At 55.4% G+C, this 18,607-nt stretch overlaps 8 protein-coding genes across 8 annotated transcripts; 4 read left to right on the top strand and 4 right to left on the bottom strand.

The window, feature by feature from the left end:
• Window positions 1-136: 136 nt before the first annotated feature.
• On the top strand, window positions 137-1,976 carry GMORB2_1127 (alpha-1,2-mannosyltransferase; the record flags this gene model as incomplete). Its single annotated transcript, XM_035463109.1, has 3 exons — window positions 137-465; window positions 534-669; window positions 732-1,976. 3 exons carry the CDS (start codon window positions 137-139, stop codon window positions 1,974-1,976), a joined length of 1,710 nt encoding a protein of 569 aa, XP_035324533.1.
• Window positions 1,977-2,304: 328 nt separating this feature from the next.
• On the bottom strand, window positions 2,305-4,515 carry GMORB2_1126 (gamma-glutamyltranspeptidase / glutathione hydrolase; the record flags this gene model as incomplete). Its single annotated transcript, XM_035463108.1, has 9 exons — window positions 2,305-2,770; window positions 2,824-3,361; window positions 3,423-3,478; window positions 3,538-3,586; window positions 3,643-3,741; window positions 3,804-3,864; window positions 3,921-4,184; window positions 4,249-4,439; window positions 4,512-4,515. The coding sequence occupies 9 exons, from the start codon at window positions 4,513-4,515 to the stop codon at window positions 2,305-2,307; spliced, it is 1,728 nt and encodes a 575-aa protein (XP_035324532.1).
• A 692-nt stretch (window positions 4,516-5,207) lies between these two features.
• Window positions 5,208-6,929, top strand: GMORB2_1125 (tRNA (uracil-5-)-methyltransferase; the record flags this gene model as incomplete). Its single annotated transcript, XM_035463107.1, has 1 exon — window positions 5,208-6,929. One exon carries the CDS (start codon window positions 5,208-5,210, stop codon window positions 6,927-6,929), a length of 1,722 nt encoding a protein of 573 aa, XP_035324531.1.
• Window positions 6,930-7,104: 175 nt separating this feature from the next.
• Window positions 7,105-9,364, bottom strand: GMORB2_1124 (protein unc-45; the record flags this gene model as incomplete). Its single annotated transcript, XM_035463106.1, has 2 exons — window positions 7,105-8,460; window positions 8,591-9,364. The coding sequence occupies 2 exons, from the start codon at window positions 9,362-9,364 to the stop codon at window positions 7,105-7,107; spliced, it is 2,130 nt and encodes a 709-aa protein (XP_035324530.1).
• Window positions 9,365-10,368: 1,004 nt separating this feature from the next.
• On the top strand, window positions 10,369-11,490 carry GMORB2_1123 (transcription initiation factor TFIIH subunit 3; the record flags this gene model as incomplete). The annotated part of the gene is made up of 1 exon (XM_035463105.1): window positions 10,369-11,490. One exon carries the CDS (start codon window positions 10,369-10,371, stop codon window positions 11,488-11,490), a length of 1,122 nt encoding a protein of 373 aa, XP_035324529.1.
• Window positions 11,491-11,878: 388 nt separating this feature from the next.
• Window positions 11,879-13,747, bottom strand: GMORB2_1122 (uncharacterized protein; the record flags this gene model as incomplete). Its single annotated transcript, XM_035463104.1, has 3 exons — window positions 11,879-13,263; window positions 13,338-13,537; window positions 13,599-13,747. 3 exons carry the CDS (start codon window positions 13,745-13,747, stop codon window positions 11,879-11,881), a joined length of 1,734 nt encoding a protein of 577 aa, XP_035324528.1.
• A 970-nt stretch (window positions 13,748-14,717) lies between these two features.
• On the top strand, window positions 14,718-16,428 carry GMORB2_1121 (actin-related protein 3; the record flags this gene model as incomplete). The annotated part of the gene is made up of 6 exons (XM_035463103.1): window positions 14,718-14,752; window positions 14,824-14,846; window positions 14,920-15,144; window positions 15,205-15,251; window positions 15,311-16,291; window positions 16,363-16,428. 6 exons carry the CDS (start codon window positions 14,718-14,720, stop codon window positions 16,426-16,428), a joined length of 1,377 nt encoding a protein of 458 aa, XP_035324527.1.
• A 582-nt stretch (window positions 16,429-17,010) lies between these two features.
• On the bottom strand, window positions 17,011-18,177 carry GMORB2_1120 (alcohol dehydrogenase, propanol-preferring; the record flags this gene model as incomplete). The annotated part of the gene is made up of 2 exons (XM_035463102.1): window positions 17,011-18,017; window positions 18,120-18,177. The coding sequence occupies 2 exons, from the start codon at window positions 18,175-18,177 to the stop codon at window positions 17,011-17,013; spliced, it is 1,065 nt and encodes a 354-aa protein (XP_035324526.1).
• Window positions 18,178-18,607: the final 430 nt, after the last annotated feature.

Here is an 18,607-nt window from a genome sequence, read left to right as displayed (position 1 = left end):
CTAAAGCATCGTGGCCTTCTCTCCTTCGCTCCCTTCTCACTTGAGATCACTCTCACTCACCCCCGCCATCTCGGGCACCCGAGACCATACGTACAACGCAACGAGTTATCAGGGGAGAAACATACATACAACAAAAATGACAATACCGATCTCCTCCATCATCTCTACTCTGGTCGTGGCGTTTGCCCCACTCCTCTTCGTCTTTGTCCTTCCCAGGCTGGCTCGGACTGTCGGACTCTTTCTAGGATGGACTTTGAAGAAGAAGACTGAGGGGAGGAGAGCTCACATAGTGGCCATCATGGATCAGGAGAGTAGAAAGTCAAGGCCGTCATCGGCGACATCCTCGGAGAAGAGTGCTGCTGCCGGTTTGGAAACAAAGAGCACGTCCAGTGGCGAGTGGCAGAATGTGCAGGATCCTTCTGACAAGTTGTGGGACGGTATTGTCGGCTTCTTTCACCCTTTCTGGTATTATTGTTGAACCCAAGAAACTCATGTTGACACCCACCTATACACTTGCTAACTCTGTGTTATAGCAACGCTGGGGGAGGTGGCGAGCGAGTCTTGTGGGCTGCCATCCGCGCTACCCAAGACCGTTGGCCCAATGCCAAATGTGTCGTTTACACCGGTGACCATGATGTGACCAAGGACCAGATTCTATCACTCGTCAAGGTACGCACTCGCTGGAGAGAAGAATACAAGAACCCGAGACAAAAGAAGTTAATGCCATGTAGAGCCGTTTCAACATTGAACTGCACGCCCCAAACATCACTTTCCTCTACCTCTCCAAGCGCCACTGGGTCCTAGCCAGCACATGGCCTCACTTTACTCTCCTCGGCCAGTCCCTGGGCTCCATCGTGCTGGCCTGGGATGCCTTCAAGCTCCTCGTGCCCGACATCTTCATCGACACGATGGGCTACGCCTTTTCGCTTGGCTTCAGCAAGTTTCTCTTTCCTGGCGTCCCCACCGGTGCCTACGTGCACTACCCCACCATCTCCACCGACATGCTCGACTCTCTGGATCCTGACTCGGAGCTCGGCACTCGCGGTGTCAACGGCGGCCAGGGTGTCGGCGTACGCGGCCTGGCCAAGAAGGTGTACTGGAAGCTGTTTGCCCGCGTGTACTCATGGGTCGGCTCGTCGATTGACGTGGTCATGGCCAACTCGACCTGGACGCGCACGCACATCCGTGCCCTCTGGGGTCCCTTCCGCGGCGACAAGGACAAAGACCACCCTATCACGGCCGTGTACCCGCCCTGCGCCGTGCGGGAGCTGGAAGATGAGGTCCCCGTGTCCGAGGCGACCGAGGCCCTGCGCGGAAAGGTCCTGGTGTACATTGCCCAGTTCCGCCCGGAGAAGAACCACCAGCTCATCATCGAGTCGTTTGCCAAGTTCGTCCGTACCGAGTCCGACGCCGCTCGCGACGCCAAGCTGGTCCTCATCGGCAGCGTCCGCGACGACGCCGACTCCAAGCGCGTCTATGAGCTCCGCCTCCTCGTCAACGAGCTGCGCATCAAGGACCACGTCATCTTCCACCTCGACGCCCCCTGGCCCGACGTCCTCGACTGGCTGCGCAGGGCGTCGGTCGGCGTAAACGGCATGTGGAACGAGCACTTTGGTATCGGTGTAGTGGAGTACCAGGCTGCCGGTCTCGTCTGCGTAGTCCACAACAGTGGTGGCCCCAAACTCGACATTGCTGTAGAAATTGACGGACAGCCAACTGGTGAGCTTTGTTACCTCCTCTCCTCCTCTACTTCTCTGCCCCCCTCCTCCCCTCTTATCTTACTAACCCCTTCCTCTCTAGGCTTTCACGCCACCACAGTCGACGAATTCGCTGAATGCTACGAAAAGGCTCTGTCCCTCAAGGATCCGCTCGCATGGCGTCTCCGCGCAAGGAAGTCGGCCCTGAGGTTCACAGAAGAGGAATTCGCCAGGGAATGGCTCGCCCAGGCGGAGAGGTTGGTAGCCCTCACCAAGTAAGACGGACCTCCTGTTGGGAAAAAGAGATTTTATCTTGGTGCCGTTATGGGAAGGAGAGAGAAGAAGAAGAAAATATGTAGAGAAGAGGCAGGTGGAAATAATACCCTTTGCATTTTTTGTGTTATCTTAAACTTGTTGCGAGTGCATTAGGAAGTGGGACGAAAAGAGAGAGAGAGAGAGAGGAAAAACAATCGATGCTCTTTTTAAAGAAATAATTAAATATTCAACGCTGTTCTGCCATCTTCCAAGGGGAGGATCTGATTCATCATCGTGCGGGCCATGTACCGTGCCCTTCTAAACCGCTAGTAGTGAGTAGAGAGAAAAGTCGTCAAAGTGTCAAGCCTGCGCTGTTCAGCTGCCTCGGCTCGCCGACCGCATCAAACACACCATCTGCAAACCTCCAGACTGCTTGTACGGCACTGATGATCGGGGCAGTCCACTTGATCTTATGGCCCTTTGCCTCGAGCGCGTCAACGATGGGCCGGTCCATTTCGTTCTCGACGAGGACGAGGTTGGGGATGAGTTGATCGTGCAGACGTGGGTAGCGCAGGGCGTCGGCCAGCGACATGTTGTGCTCGAGCGTGTGCCACAGGACCTGGGCCGTGGAGGAGATGATACGCGATCCTCCGGCGGCACCGACCGTGGCGAGCAGCGAGCCGTCCGGCCTCGCGGCGATGACTGGCGTGATAGACGAGAGCGGTCGCTTGTGAGGTCGGATGAAGTTGGCTGGGGATGGGGCGAAGCCAAACCCATTGCGGACTCCTGGGATGGAGAAGTCGTTCATCTCGTCATTTCTTTCACCTCGATGTCAGCAATGGGAGAGGGGGTGGGGAGGGTAGAAACTTACAGAATGATCCCCGAAACAGGGTCCATGATCTGCGCGCCGAATAGGAGGTTGACAGTCGTGGTGAGCGCCGTGGCCATGCCCGAGGCGTCGGCCGTGGAAATGTGTGACGTGCCATGGCCCTCGGGGGCGAAGATCTTCTTGGGATTGTACTCTTCAACGGGGAGGGTCTGATTGTCCCTGATGCGATCGCGAATCTTCTTCGCGTTGACCTCGCTGAGCATATCTGCCTCGAGATCTGCCATGTGCGGCACGAAATCTGGGTCGCCTATCTCAAGGCGTGCCGCGTATGCGAAGCGCATGGCTTCATCGTAGCGATGCATGGTGAGGTTGACATCCTTGCGGTCCTCGAGGGGGAACTGCTCCATGATCTTGAGGATGTTGAAACACACAGAGCCGCTAGCAGGTGCTGTCATTCCGTGGAGTTGTACTCCCCGGTACGACGTGTTGGCTACAGGCCTCGAGATGACCTTGTAGCTTTTCAAATCATCTAGTGTCATGGTGCCGTTGGCGTCTTGGATGGTCTTGATCATTGACTCAGCTGCGTTGTGTTTGTTAGCACTTCCTTCATGCAACGGATACGGGAATAGATAGATACCCACCAATTTCCCCAGTGTAGAATGCTTCGGAGCCATATTTGGCAATCTTTTCAAGTGTGCTTGATATCGCGTTAGCACAGCCCGACATCCACAACGATATGAAGATGCTCGAACTCACTCTGCGTAGCGGCGTCGTGTCATGATATCGCCGACTTCCAACAGCGTCCCTGCATATTCATGTCAGTATCGTCAGCGTACCAGGGGCACAATGGAGCGCACGTACCGTTTGGAGCAAAGTCTTGGGCCCAGACAGGATCCTCAACCAAGAAGTTTCGCTTGTCCTTTATCGTCATGTTGACGTACTTTATATGATCCGGGGAGACTATATACAAGCATTCAACGGTCAGTATGTTGCCTGTAATCGACGAGCAGCTTGATACATACCCCTGAACCCGTCCCTAGCCACATGTATAGCGCCATGCATCACCATCTCCCAAGGGAGAGACTATCAACATGTCAGACCCGTGGAAATGAATAAAGCCATGTCGGAAAGCGACATACCCCGTATTTGCGGTGGGTGTATTCCAGCCCTGCTACCTCGCTCGGCACGCCGACGGACAGGCCACCGAACATGCTGCCCTCAACGTTACCCGAGTACATGCCTTCCCATGCGGCAGCAGGCGCTGACTCTCTGAAGTCGATAGCTTCATAGTTCCCCTTAGAATCGCGGACCATGACAAAGCCACCACCTCCGATACCCGAATGATACATGCCGATGACGCCAACGCAAAATGTCGTGCCAACCAAAGCGTCAACAGCATTTCCCTGATACACACAATCAGTTCACTAAACGAGAATACGGATTATAAGCAATGAGCGGGAGGCTTACACCCCGAGCCAGGAGATCTCTTCCAATCCGACTGCACTCGATACTCTCACTCGCGACACCACCTTTCCTCCCCTCTGTCATGTATCCGGGCTGGAAGACGACTTCGGGGATGGCACCCGCGTATGCCAGCTCATGATGCAGCGATAAAGACAGAATAAGCTCTAGGCTGGTTCTAAAGATATGCGCGGCCCCTAAATAAATAAAGGCGGTATTTAGCAATCGAAGTCTCTCTACGTCAAGCCCATGAATAAGTTTCAACTCACTCATGCTCTCTCGAGGGGCAGGGCACGTGGGGCCCAGAGCAATGACTGTTGTCCGAGGTCCGTAAGGAAAGAAGGATGATGATCTGTCACCAAAAGAATGAAGGGGGGGGATAAAAGAAGTTATATAGGGGATAGGTAAAATCTCAGAATGTCAGACTATTTTGTCCCTTAGAGATGGATTTTTAAACATCAACTTAGTCAGGAACGACTGACCGATAACGGACAGCAGCCGCGATAATGATGCCATACAGAGAGCCCTAATAAAAGAATATTGAGGATCAACAGCATCGGATAGATACATACTCACTTGAGTTGGCGCCGGTAGTGAAAACAGCCAATCAACGGCTCTGTAATTCCAAATCAGAGCTACGAGTAATTGGCGGTCCTTTTTTTTCTCCCTTTTGGTCCCCAAAAGTTCCGTCGTTTTGGTTGGATCAGACTGTCGATAAAAAAAAAATTAAAAAATTAAAAAAAAAAAGAGCTCCAATTTCTTGAAAAGCGTCTGTACTGTTTTCTTCTTTGCATATTTCAGTTATCTCTACATTTTCTGCTATCTCTCCTTGCCGTTCAATCAACTCTATGAAGGCTTTGAGATTCCTCTCATATTCCATCTCACCATTCAGGAACCGAGCCTCATCAGTACAGCCACCCTTTGTTCTTGCCCGATCCCTGGTCAGCAGTCGCATATCCTTCGCCATGGCAGCAGTGGCACCAGCGGTGGCATCTACGCCTATTCCAGAAGTACCAGCACAATCACAAGAAGCACTGTCACACGCACAAGTACAGGCACAAGCACAGACTGATGAGTCGTCAGCCATGAAGCGGCCTCAGAAGAGGGCCGGGGGTGGTCAGGGTAACGGCGGGAAGTGGAAGCCCAAAAAGACCAAGAGGGAGAAGAACATCGCCGAGGGTTCGTCAGAGGATATCATGAGGATCGACATAGAGACCCTGATTGAGTCGCGGGCCAAGGACTGCACAGAAGAGGTGGAGCAGGATCTGCCGGCCGAGGGTACGGAGACGGAGGTCGAGATCCTCGACCTGTCATCCACCAGCGAGGGACTGGGCATGCGCGCCGGCTCAGACCAGGTCTACGTCGTCCCCTTCACTGTTCCCGGCGATATCGTCCGGGTCAAAGTGTTCAGGCACCTCCTTCAGGATCGCCACACGATAGCCGACCTGGTGTCGGTGGTGAAGCCGTCCGCTCTTCGTGACGACGCCCGCGTGCGGTGCAAGTATTTCGGAGCCTGTGGCGGCTGCCAGTTCCAGATGCTCGATTACGACGAGCAGCTCAAGCTCAAGCGCCGCATCCTCGACAAGGCCTACCGCAACTTCTCTAACCTACCCGCCGAGCTGGTCCCCGTCGTCCAGGACACCATCGGGAGTCCCCTGCAGTACGGGTACCGCACCAAGCTGACCCCCCATTTTGATGGCCCCCCCGGGTCCGGCGGGCGCAAAAAGAAGAACCCTCCCCCTACTTTTGACAAGTGCCCAGACATCGGCTTCATGCTCAAAGGGAAGCGCCGAGTCATGGATATCGAGGACTGCCCTATCGGCACCGACGCCGTGCGCCTGGGCATGAAGCGGGAGAGGACGCGCATGAGAGACGAGTACGCCGGCTACAAGCGTGGTGCCACCCTCCTCCTGCGCGAGAACACGAGCCGCTACCCCAAAAATGGCCCCGACGCAGACCCGGCCGCCATCCCCGCCCCCGAAGCAGACCCCCCTTACACCACCAGGACCGAGACGGACTCCTTCGTCGACATCAAGTCGTGCGTCACTGACTCCAAGGCCACCACTACCGAGTACATTGACGACTACACCTTCACCAACCCCGCCGGGTCCTTCTTCCAGAACAACAACTCCATCCTCCCCCGCTTCACCTCGTACATCCGCGACCACATCCTACCTCCTTCCTCCTCCGACAGCAGCAACATCAAGTACCTCATCGACTCGTATTCAGGATCCGGACTCTTCACAATCACTCTGTCCAAGGTCTTCCAACGCTCCACCGGCATCGACATCGCCGCCGACTCCATCGCCAGCGCCCGCAAAAACGCCCGCCTGAATGGTCTCGGCTTCGACGACAGTGACGAGAGTCAGCGGTGCAACTTCATCGCCGCTGATGCCGGCCAGCTCTTCCGCAATGTCAGCTACAACCCCGACGAGACTGTCGTCGTGCTCGATCCCCCGCGCAAGGGCTGCGACGAGGACTTCCTCTCCCAGCTGCGCAACTTTGGACCCAAACGCGTCGTTTACGTCAGCTGCAACGTGCACACACAGGCGAGGGATGTCGGTATTCTCGTTCGTGGTGAGGGTGAGGGCAAGAGGTACGTAATCGAGAGTCTACGAGGGTTTGATTTCTTCCCCCAGACCGGTCATGTCGAGGGCGTTGCTATTTTGAACCGGGTGGAGGAGTAATACGAGCAAGAAATGTATCAAGAACAAAAAAAAGTGCATAATAATTTCTCCCATGACAATAGAACACACAAAACGAATTGGAGAAAAGAAGAAGGAAGAACCATATCTTCTAGAAGCCGGTCTTCTCTCTTTCCGGTCCCATGGTGATGACGGGCTGGCTATCCCCTCCCAATCTCTAATCCATGATCTTTTTCATGGCCGTAACCGCGACCTTGAGAACCTCAGGTCGACGACTCTTCTTGATAGACTCTTTGAGGACCTCGAGACCTCCCTCGGCCTTGACCTTTTCGCGGACCTCATTGCCAATGTCATCCTCGAGGGAGACCATGTTGTAGACACTGTAGACGCCGCGGTGGCGCAGATCCTCGTTGTCATCGAGGCACAGGGTCAGAATGACCTTGAGCCCTCGCTCGCGGTCGATGATGCTGCGGACGACCTCGTCGTAGGCCGTCAGGGTACCGAGAGCGCCTCCGGCCGCACTGCGCGTGCCCTCATCCTCGGAATCGGCGAGAGCCAGGAGGACGTTGATACGGGCCTTGGCCTTGGGGCTGCCATCAGCGTAGAGGGCGATAGCCTCTCCGGACTGCATGAGGTTGCAGACGAGCTCGACGGCTGCCTTGGAGACGAGCTGATTGGGCGAAAGGAGTTGCTCCTCTAGGTCAGGCCAGGACAAGCGGACAATGTCCTGGCGCACGTTGTCGTCATCCATGGATGCTAGATTGGTGAGCGCCATGAGGCTCTCAAACGTCGGGAGGAGATCTCGCACCTCGGACGCGGGGTCAGGGGGGATAATGGCTACGAGGGGTCTGATGGCAGCCTGGGCAAATGTGGCTTGGTTGCCTCCGAAGACGAGGGCAGGATTTGTGCTGATGAGGATGCGTGCGAGAGCTTGAGCTGCCTGGCGACGTGCAACGCTTTCTGTTTCTGGTAGACCTGCTGATGCTGCGAGGAGAAGACGGACGGCCCCCTGCTGAGAAAGCTGGCCCCGCAGCTTCTTATCGGCCGCTAGGGAGTGCAGGATGGCAGTGATGAGGGAGAGAGACGCGGGTGAATCGTGCTTGCCGTGCGTCACCAACACTGGCGTGATACCTGCGTCGAACACGGCCTTGCACCTCTTAGCCACATGCTCGTTATCATCGAGAGGACTGGGACCAGAGAGCTTTCCCGCAGCATCTGCATACGCCTTGAGCTGATTCATCTTTTTCTGTTCCTCTGTCATGACGGGCAGGAACCTCGTCAGGTTGCAAAAGATGCTCAATACTCCGTACGTGATTGCTGATCGAGGGCGGGAGTCGGACAAGATTTTGACGAGCTGCTTCAGAAGGTCCTTGTCGCCCGCAATTTTCTCCTTGATGGGTGCCTGAAGCGAGGAATAGGCGAGTCCCTCGATTGAGTGCTGTCGCACATGCACGTCGTCCCGCATGACCATATTCGTGAATAGCCCCGACAGCTCCTCCATGGTCGACACGGCAGGCCCCACCCTCGGATGTTCACCTGGATCTCTCTTCCCCTCTGGCTTTGTCGGCACTGCCTTCGTTCTAAAAGTCAGTCAGTCATCCGATTACATACACACACACGCATCCACAAAGAAACAAGAAAGGGGCAGAGGGGGAGCGTGCGGTGGCGGTGACACACAAAGGATTGAAAAGCTGATGACTTACTCCCAGTTTGGCTAGAATGACGGCCGCGAGGTTCTGGACCAGCTCTGAATGGCGCCTCATGGAGATGGAGCCACCTTCGCTATGCAGGTTGGGATCTTGATTCATGCTACGCACCACCTCGGTGGGTTCCTGCTCGATGACCTCCTCGAGCCACTGAACACAGTACTTTTGGATGGCCTCCCTGCAGCGCGCGTTCATGCAGGCGGCGTTGAGCATCTCGAGGCAAGCCGTTTCGACCTTGCGGCTCTTCCACTTGCGGCCCATCAGGGGCCCCAAGGACGAAAGGAAGCCCTCGCTAAGGAAAAGGTCGGCCGTCAAGTCGGGGACGATAGGGAAGGTCTGGGCGGCAACGGAGAAGGCAACGATGTAGTCATCGTACGTGCCCCTCTTGACGCGGTCAAAGAAGAATGCCGACATAGACTTTGATCCGGCGTCTCCGGCTGTCTTGAGGTACGCCGACGTGGTGAGAATAGCATGCCCACGCACCGACTCTTCCTGCCTCATGTCAAGGTAGCACAGCAACGTGTCGACGCAGTCATCGTCGATGACTTCGCAGATGCTCTTGTGGCTCTTGTCCTTTTGCTTGGCCTCGAAATCTTCGTTGAGAAGCCTTGTAAGTTGGTCGAGGTCCTTGGAAGTTTCAACGTCCTCGCGACCGCCTTCCATCAGGCGTGCCATCAGGATGAGCGTCTGATCATGGACAGACGCCGGAGTAGTGGCATCCTGCATCATCTCGATACCGTTTACTGCGCTTTGCAAGTCTGGCGTGTCCATGCTTTCTGTTATATTCTCGGGTTCCCTTCCTCTGATGCGAAAGAAGGACTTGGGGAGAAATTATGATGGGAAAGAGGAGTGGCACCCCAAGTGGATGATGATGATGAGGGATTGCTGGTTGGTCGTCTGGTCCACAGACGGCGGGGTTTTCCCCAGACGGTTCCACGCAGGAGGCGCTACGCAATCAAAGGGGGCTCAGAGGGGAGTAAAAAATTCAATGGCACATTGGTAAAGACAATGAAACAGGGAAGAAGTAAGATAAACCTCTATTCCTAGCTCAGAAATAAAGAAGATTTGCGTCACGTTTACAGAGTTCTACCATCTTTCACCCCACTTATCGTGCTAATATCTTAAACGGTAGTGGGTGTCAAAAAATCGGGGTCACCCTTCATTACAAGCCATGTTGGCCTCAATGACGGTGATGATGTAAATAACACAGCTCTCGTTGATGCAGTTCTAGTGACGAAGTCGACTAGTACGTCGATATTGAAGGAAGGGGAAAAAACGCAACTACGGGATCCACCTTCACCCTTCGAAAGAAGTATCGTCTTGAATCAATGCTGTGAGTTGAGTGGTGAGCCCTTGTCTCTAGGTTTCTGCCACCCTCGACAACTTCTCATCACGTGCTTTGGCGTTGTCTGCGTGCCAAGCTTAGGACGTCATCTTTTCTTTTTTCTTTTGTCCGTTTCAAGCTGGCGTGACGGAGAAAGATCAAGGAAGCAAAGCACGATTCGCACCCCAAAGACATCGAACCCGCTCTCACTCTTTTGTCCCCCCCTCCCCTCCCCCCAGCGGACTCTCGTGTCCTTTTTGCAGAAAAGGGCACGTTGCGGGAGCCCGGAACCTATGATGCTCCTGTGAAGAAAAACCCAGCGGGAAACAAGGAAAGGCCCATTTGTCAGGAACCGGGTAAGAAGGGGCAGGGCGGCCGATACGGTACGATACAATACGACACGATACAATCTACGAAAGCCTAGAGGAGCGGAGCAAGAAGAATCGCAGCCATGGACGCCGTCGACCAGTCAGAACACTACCAGGAGACGACGGCCGACGAGACGCCGTCCCTCCTGTCCATCATCCTCGACACCAATCCACGCGCCTGGGCCGCTTTGGGTGACACCCTGCCCATGTCCCGCGCTATTGCCAACATCCTCGTCTTCGTCAACGCTCACCTGGCGTTCAGTAACGCGAACCAAGTGGCCATCGTAGCCTCGCACGTCAACCGCGCCGCATGGCTATACCCCCGGCCTCTCCCAGCCGATTCTTCTTCCTCCGCCTCGTCCTCCAAACCCGACGTCGACATGATGGTGGACGATAGTAGCGGCACCGCAGCGGCAACACCAAGCTCGGCCAACAAGTTCCCCCAGTTCGCCCGCATCGAAGCCGCCGTCCTCTCTTCTGTGCGACAGCTCGTCGGCAGCACGACGAAACAAGACCTCGAATCCACGACGACACAGCTATCCGGCGCCCTCACCCTAGCCCTCTGCCACACCAACAAGGCCTCCCAGGCACTCGGCGCCTCCACCGCAGGGAGCGGCGGCACGGACGCCGCATCCAAGGCCGTCAGCGCCGCCGCAAACCAGCCCCCACCGCCGCTCAAGGGCCGCATCGTCGTGATATCTGTCTCCGACTCCGAGCCCGCCCAGTACATACCCACCATGAACGCTGTCTTCGCCGCGGCCCACGCCCAGGTGGCCATCGATGCCCTGTCCCTTTCGGGCGACCCGACGTTCCTCCAGCAGGCATGCTACAACACCGGGGGCACCTTCCTCTCCGCCCCCAACCCCCAGGGTATCCTGACATACCTCATGTTCGGCCTCGTCGCCGACACCGAGGCCCGCCGCTCCCTTATCCCCCCGACGCACAACTCAGTCGACTTCCGCGCCGCGTGCTTCTGCCACGGCCGCGTCGTCGACACCGGTTTCGTCTGCTCTATCTGTCTCAGCATCTTCTGCGAGCTGCCCGAAGATGCGACATGCCCTACATGCGGAACCAAGCTCGCCCTTGGCACGTATGGTGCTAAGCCTGCCGTCGTGCCCCGCAAGAAGAAGAAGAAGAAGAAGATTGTCAACGGCTCCGTGCGAGAGGATACCAGTAGTCTCACGAGCACACCACGTCCTGCATAGAGTAATGGAGTCGGTTAAGGATAATCACGAGGGGCTACAGACGATTTGACTTATGCGTATTCGTAAATGGAAAAAGACACTGGCGTTTGGGGTGTTGCATGGCACCATGTCATTGCTATTTTGAGGGAAACGACAGCAAACACATTGAGCATTGTTTCCTAGTCACGGAAGAAGCAGTCTAATATCAGTGAGTGTATTTGAAATCATTGTTCAATAGGACTATCAACGTTCTCTTCTAGGATAATGGAAGCGTCTACTATGAAGCGTCTGCTCAAACTGATTGCACGCTGTATCGCCTTTCAATCCACGAGCCAATAGCTTTGGAAGGTAAACCAGCTCTACACTCAGACTCCACGGAATTGGCCTCTGGTGCATTCAGGGACCAGCTTCAGTCCACGCTGATCCTGAGTCCACCTTTGGCAATCTTGCCTCCCTGGGGCAAACGCGACATGGTACATACCGGCTGCTTGTCGAAACCGCTCATCGATGCTAGAGCGAAGGAGTCGGTATTGTGAGCAAAGTATAGGTAGTAGCCCCTGGGTGTCTTCTTGACAGCCATAGCACCAATGGCGGCGGCGGAGTGGCAATTCTTGACCCCAGGATGGTTCATAAAGTCATTGACGACAAAGGATTCCATGATGGCATCCTCGTCATCCTCACGAATATCCTCGCCGTCTTGTCCTTTTCGCGTACCGTAGTAGATCCTCTCAGCGCATCGCTGTGATGCCATTGTTGTTACCATGTGTTCTCCGGTACCGCTCGTTACAACAGCCACGCTAACCTGATCCTCATCGTCCTTGTCACATGGTATCACGGCCGTGCCCACGCCAACAAGGGCAGCGGGGCCTAGGCGACCTCTGTGCTTCATCCCAATCCCACCCGAAGATGACCCAGCGGCGATGTGGCCATTTTCATCCACTGTAATAGCACCGATAGTGTCTGTTATGACGTCCTCGCCGTCCTCGCGGGTCAGAAAAGGTGGAGCTATGATCCAGGAAGGCTGGCCAGGTTCCTCTTCGTCGCCACCCATTTGGCTGTGAGGGCGCTTAATCCCCTGAGAAGTTGGAATGTGGCTCTCCAAAGAGGGAGGGCCATTTTGGGCCCTATCCCATTGGCTATTGTGCCGCATGCATTCTGGCGTCGAGGTGGCGCGGTGATGTTGCGCCGTATCTGCCTCGCCGGTTGTCCTGTTTGCCATCGGTTCCAAGGTTGGCAATTGTGTACTCCCGCTCTGTAGACTATGGCTGGACGGCACAATGCTGTTGTCCCCGGGGATGCTAGGCTCATTTATCTCAAGTCTTGACCATATCTTCGGGTGTGTGCGTTGAGGTAATGCACCAGGAGTGATACTTCCACCTGGGGCGGATAGCTCTTGGGCAGCGCAATTGGGAGAGCCGGGCTGTCCCTCATTCCATGTGGCAGCAAGTATTGCAGCGCTGTGGTCGGGGCGAAAAGGTAGATCCGAAGCATGGAGGGGCGACGCATTGTCGAGCAAATGTCGAGATCGTGCTATGTGGCCTTGATCCACTGTCGGAAGCATCCGAGGATCTGAGTTGCTCTCAACACGGTTTAAGTCCATCTGCCAGCGAATGAAGCGATCTCGAGCATTTTTTGATACCAGCTGCTCATTGGAGCATGTCACTATGCCATTCTCCTCAGCAAACTTCTTAGCCCCTTCGCCAACGAGGGCATTGGGTGGGACACGACGTAGACTGAGGGGCTTGTTACTCGTGTCTAGGATGGTCTTGGCCAGAGATATGGGGTTGCGTACGCCTAATCCAGTGATTTCATATCTCAGTTCATATCGGGCATGGGTGGAGAGAAGATGGAGGTAGTAGGATGCATACCTGGCACAGCACCACACGCGCCACTCCGTCCGAGGTGGTCGACCACAGTGGCGTCGCACTCAACAATGCCATCAATAGACAGGTTGGATCCGTAGCCGGCGTTTGTAATCTCTTTATCCTCGAGAACCTTCAAGGCTGCTTCAACAGATTCGATGGCGCTCGAGCCGGCCTTCAGAAACCGCATACCCATTTCACTCGCCCTAAGTTGCACGCCAAAGTTAGCCAGGTGTGGCAAGTTGGGGTGATGGTGGTAGATCTCACGAGGCACAGGCTTCAAGATGGATCCGCTCGTTCTGAGGACTGTGGAACCCGGCACCAGCATGGATGAAGATGGCCGGGGTGCACTTTGGTTTCCGGAAACGCAGAATCTTGCCAATGGTACCATCGGTACCATGCGGGGAGTCTGCCATTATAGCGCGGGAGGACTCAGCATGGCCATTGGTTGTCATGCAAACAGAGGACCGGTTGGATTTTCTAAATTATACAGAATAACTATTTTGTTTTTTTGCGTCTTTCTTCGAAGCAAAGGTTGGACTGAGGTGTAGGGATGGGTGGGGGATATAACGCTGAGAGGAGTAGAGTGTTAGAAGAGGAGTTCGAGGGCAAAAGAAAAAGGAGGCCGAGTGGGATTTGAAGCAGGAGGGCTCAAGGGAGCTACGATAGCCTTGATGACAAACCGTCAGGTGTTTGTTGTTGGAGTCATTGTATTGCAGTTTCCACTGAAGTCTGGAACCAATAGCCTGTTTGTTGTAGTTGATGGTGCGGAAGGATGTTTGATAGATCGCACCTGGCTTTATTTCCAGAGCGAGGCCTGGGGTAAGTTGAGATTTCTGGGGAGCTGGATTGAAGAGTAGATGAAAGGGCACTGTGCAGTCACATCTAGAAATTGGGAAATTGTCCAGAACACATTTTACGTGCGATATATCCACACCGTGCTTCAGCACATGCGCTTCGCTGATTGAAGATTCTTGAGTATTGTTATGCCGAGATTAGAATGAAGGACGTGATCTCTCTGCTACCTGCTGCGGTGACGGTGATGACGAAGGTGGGCGGAATAACAACTATTCCGAACCAGCTCAGAGTTCCGGTGGCCTCTTGCGGTAGACTCCACGGATAGCGGGGTCTTTTGGGCTGTCAGCGAGTGGCTGAGCGGTGCGTGTGCACTGACTGGGCAACCTCGTCAGTGTCCCCACCACCGCCGCCGCTTTGGAGCTTCGCCAGGCACGTCGACGTATGACCCAGCCTCTTGCCAGCTCGACCACTCGTCGGCGCCCCGTGTCTCTCTCTCACTCCGACCTTTAGCGAAACCCCATCAGTATCACTCCGCGTCCCTCCTTCGGCCGTTCAATTGTATCCGTGCCAGAGGCAGATTAGCCCGCCATGGCGAACCAGACTCCGGCCGTTGTCATGGACAAGTAAGCTTCCCCCTCTTGTCTCTCCCCGCATCCTACTGGGATCCGACCAAAGCTGACTTCGTGACACGCAGTGGCACCGGCTTCTCCAAGCTCGGTATGGACCGGATCCATCTCCACGAACCCTTTTGCCGTTTGTCATGATACTGATGCGAGAGCCCCTCTGCCAGGTTTTGCCGGAAATGACTCGCCCTCTTTCGTCTTCCCGACCGCCATCGCCACCAAGGGCGGAGCCGGCGCTGTTGCTGGTTCTGGCTCTGGCCGACCCGCCGTGGCTAACAAGCCGACCTTCCTCACCGGCGGTACTGGTGCCGGTAACCTTAGTGCCAAGCGCGGAACTGAGGACCTCGACTTTTTCATTGGTGACGAGGCCATCAGCGCGGCACAGGGACCTGGTAAATACCTGCCAACCCGACCATGATGTCAGAGGGCAATGTGGACGCTGACGGTCTTAGGCTACGGGATCAATTATCCTATTCGACATGGTCAAGTTGAGGACTGGGTGGGTGCTGACGAGACGCCGTGCTTCCACGATCGGAGCTGTTGCTGACATGACTGCAGGACCACATGGAACGGTTCTGGTCCAACTCGATATTCAAGTACCTCCGCGTCGAGCCCGAGGATCACTACTTCCTTCTAACTGAGCCGGTAAGCTACTCGTTGCTCTTCATCGAGTCTGTGAACGTGCTGACCGATTCATGTGCGAAGCCTCTGAACCCCCCCGAAAACCGAGAGAACACGGCTGAGATCTTCTTCGAGTCGTTCAATTGCGCGGGTATGTACATTGCCGTCCAGGCTGTATTGGCTCTGGCAGCTTCGTGGACCTCGTCCAAGGTCACCGACCGATCGCTCACGGGTACCGTCATCGACTCTGGTGACGGTGTCACGCACGTCATCCCCGTCGCCGAGGGCTACGTTATCGGATCCTCGATCAAGTCAATCCCCATTGCCGGCCGAGACATTACCTACTTTGTGCAGTCGCTCCTCCGAGACCGAGGTGAGGCCGACTCATCTCTCAAGACGGCCCAGGAGATCAAGGAGGACTACTGCTACGTGTGCCCCGACATCGTCAAGGAATTTGCCAAGTACGACCGCGACAGGAGCCGCTTCGCCAAGCACGTGGTCAAGCACCCCAACGGCCGCCAGGTCTCGGTCGATGTCGGCTACGAGAGATTCCTTGCCCCAGAGATCTTCTTCAACCCAGAGATCTACAGCTCCGACTTCTTGACGCCCCTGCCTACCGTTGTCGACGGCGTCATCCAGCAGTCACCCATTGATGTGCGCCGTGGACTGTACAAGAACATTGTCCTGTCGGGTGGCAGCACGCTGTACAAGGACTTTGGCAGGAGGTTACAACGAGACATCAAGCACCTGGTAGACACGAGGATCCGCGCCAGCGAGGTACGCAGCGGCGGTGCGAGGAGCGGCGGTCTTGACGTGCAGGTCATAACCCACAAGAGGCAGCGTCACGGCCCGTGGTTTGGCGGTAGTCTTTTGGGCCAGACGCCCGAGTTCCGCTCTTACTGCCACACAAAGCAAGAGGTACGTTCCCCTTTATTTCTGCAAGGCTACGTGCGTATGTATACAGAAGCTGATACGTCTTTGGCCCTTAGTACCAAGAGTACGGACCGAGCATCGTGCGGAGGTTTGCTCTTCTGGGTGGACCCGGTGGTTCTTAGATGTACAATGGCGATGACATTAGGCATAGCTTTTGATGCAGTTTTGGTTCCACGGTACATATATATATGTATGTGAATGAACCAAAAAGGGTTTGACGATGAGCAGTGCTACTGTTACTACTGTAGTGTGCGAATTAGAACGAGTTGGGGAGGGGTCAAGGCAACGGTCAAGGCAACGGTCAAGGCAACGGTCAAGACAGCGAGAGTTTCCGACGTAGATGCTAGAATCTTTATCAAACAAAAATCGTAACATTTGAAACCGATTTATACTGCATAGTTTTCAACAATTGCGAAGAGGATTTGAGTGATTTAAGTGCGAAAAGGTTTTGTTTTCTCAAGATTTTCATTTTCATTTCAAAATTTAATCAAATCATCATCTCTCTCTCAACGCCTCTCTACCACCGATACTTTCAACGCCCACCAGTGCAACGCCCACCAGCTCACAAACCCGCCCAACCGCTTACCGAAAACCGCTTAACACTTTGCTCGTGACAAAGGGAACAACAAGAAAAAAGGAAGAGAAAAGTATACACAGAGACCACTGTTTTGAAGGAAGTAGGTGGCCAACTATCAGCAAACCACTTATTTGCTGGTGTCGACAACGTAGCGACCGACAATCTTGCCCTCCTTCATGAGCTCGAAGACGTCCTGGAGCTTGCTGAGGCCGACCGTCTTGGAGGGGACCTTGATGAGGCCACGGCGGAAGAAGTCGAGGGCCTCGACGGTGTCGGCACGGTTGCCGACGTAGCTGCCCTTGATGTTGATCATGCGGACGACGGTGTCGAAGACGGGGGCGGAAATCTTGGCGTTGGCGGGCAGGCCGATGCAGACGACGGTGCCGCGCGAGCGGACGTACTCGGTTGCTTGCTGGAACGGCCTCTCCGTGACGGCGAGGAGGAGGACGGCGTCGGGGCCGAGGCCGTCGGAGCTGGCGGCCTTGACGTCGGCGACCAGGTCTTTGGTGCTGGTGAAGTCGACGTAGGTGCTGGCGCCGAGCCGGCGGACCAGGTCTCCCTTGTCAGAGCCGCCGTCGATGGCGACGATGTTGAGGCCCATGGCGGTGGCGTACTGGACGGCCAGCGAGCCGAGACCACCGCCGGCGCCGACGATGGCGACGGTCTGGCCGGGGCGGGCCCCGGACTCCTTCAGGCCTTTGTACACGGTGAGACCGGCGCAGAGCACGGGCGCGACGGCCTCTAGGTCGCACTCGTCGGGGATGCGCGCCACGTGGGCGGCCTTGGCGATGGCGTACTGCTGGAAGGAGCCGTCGACCGTGTAGCCGGAGAGGTCGGCCTTGGGGCAGAGGGGCTCGTCCGAGCGAAGGCAGTAAGGGCACGAGAGGCAGGTGCCGTTGATCCACTTGATGCCGACCTTCTGGCCGATCTTGACCACGTCATCTGTCACCAGGGCGCCACGCTCAACCACGTAGCCGGCTCCCTCGTGGCCGCCGACGAGGGGTAGCTTGGTGTCAAGGGGCCAGTCACCCATCATGGCGTGAAGGTCCGTGTGGCACACGCCAGAGAACTTGACATTGACCAGGATCTCATCGGGACCGGGCTTCTGGACGGGAATCTTCTTGTAAACGACGGCTGTGTCGTGCCAATGTCAGCTGATGTACCTAATTGAGAGGTGGAGGGGGAACAGAGAAGAAAGGAGAGGGGCAAAGCAGAAGAGGAAGAAGAAAAACTTACGACCGCCCGTCTTCTCAACAACCTGCGCCCACTGTTCCTGGGGAATAGTAGCAGACATGATGTGTTCTTGTGTCTGTGTCGGGTTGTTTTGTCTTGGTGGCAACAAGTGTGTGTGTGTGTGTGTGTGAATGTATAAGTGGCGTGATGTATGACGTTGGGCTTGTATGATGAGGGGTCAGAGAATTCGAATTGAAGGAGGGGCACAGGACCTTTTATACATGGGTGGAAAGGGCAACGACTGCTACTATCGCTACTCTCCTCTCAAGCTTCGGACCTCGAGCTCGGAGTAAAGAAACGGCGTTATTCTTTTGCGGGGGGACGGGAATACGGGAAGCAATTGGAAGGGATGGATGGTACGGTTGTTGAGCTACGGGGCTACATTACGATGGAAGAATACGTAGGTGTGTTCTGACTCCTCTCCTCTTCGGAGGGGCAGGGGGAGGGAGGAGGAGTTAGGAGGGAGGAGGGAGGGGCGAGAAGCGCGGCCA

This window comes from Geosmithia morbida (genome assembly GCF_012550715.1).
Source record: "Geosmithia morbida isolate 1262 chromosome Unknown scaffold_1, whole genome shotgun sequence".
Taxonomy (NCBI): Eukaryota; Fungi; Ascomycota; class Sordariomycetes; order Hypocreales; family Bionectriaceae; genus Geosmithia; species Geosmithia morbida.
The sequence above is the reverse complement of the archived record's forward strand: the minus strand, read 5'-3'. Positions and strand labels throughout refer to the sequence as shown.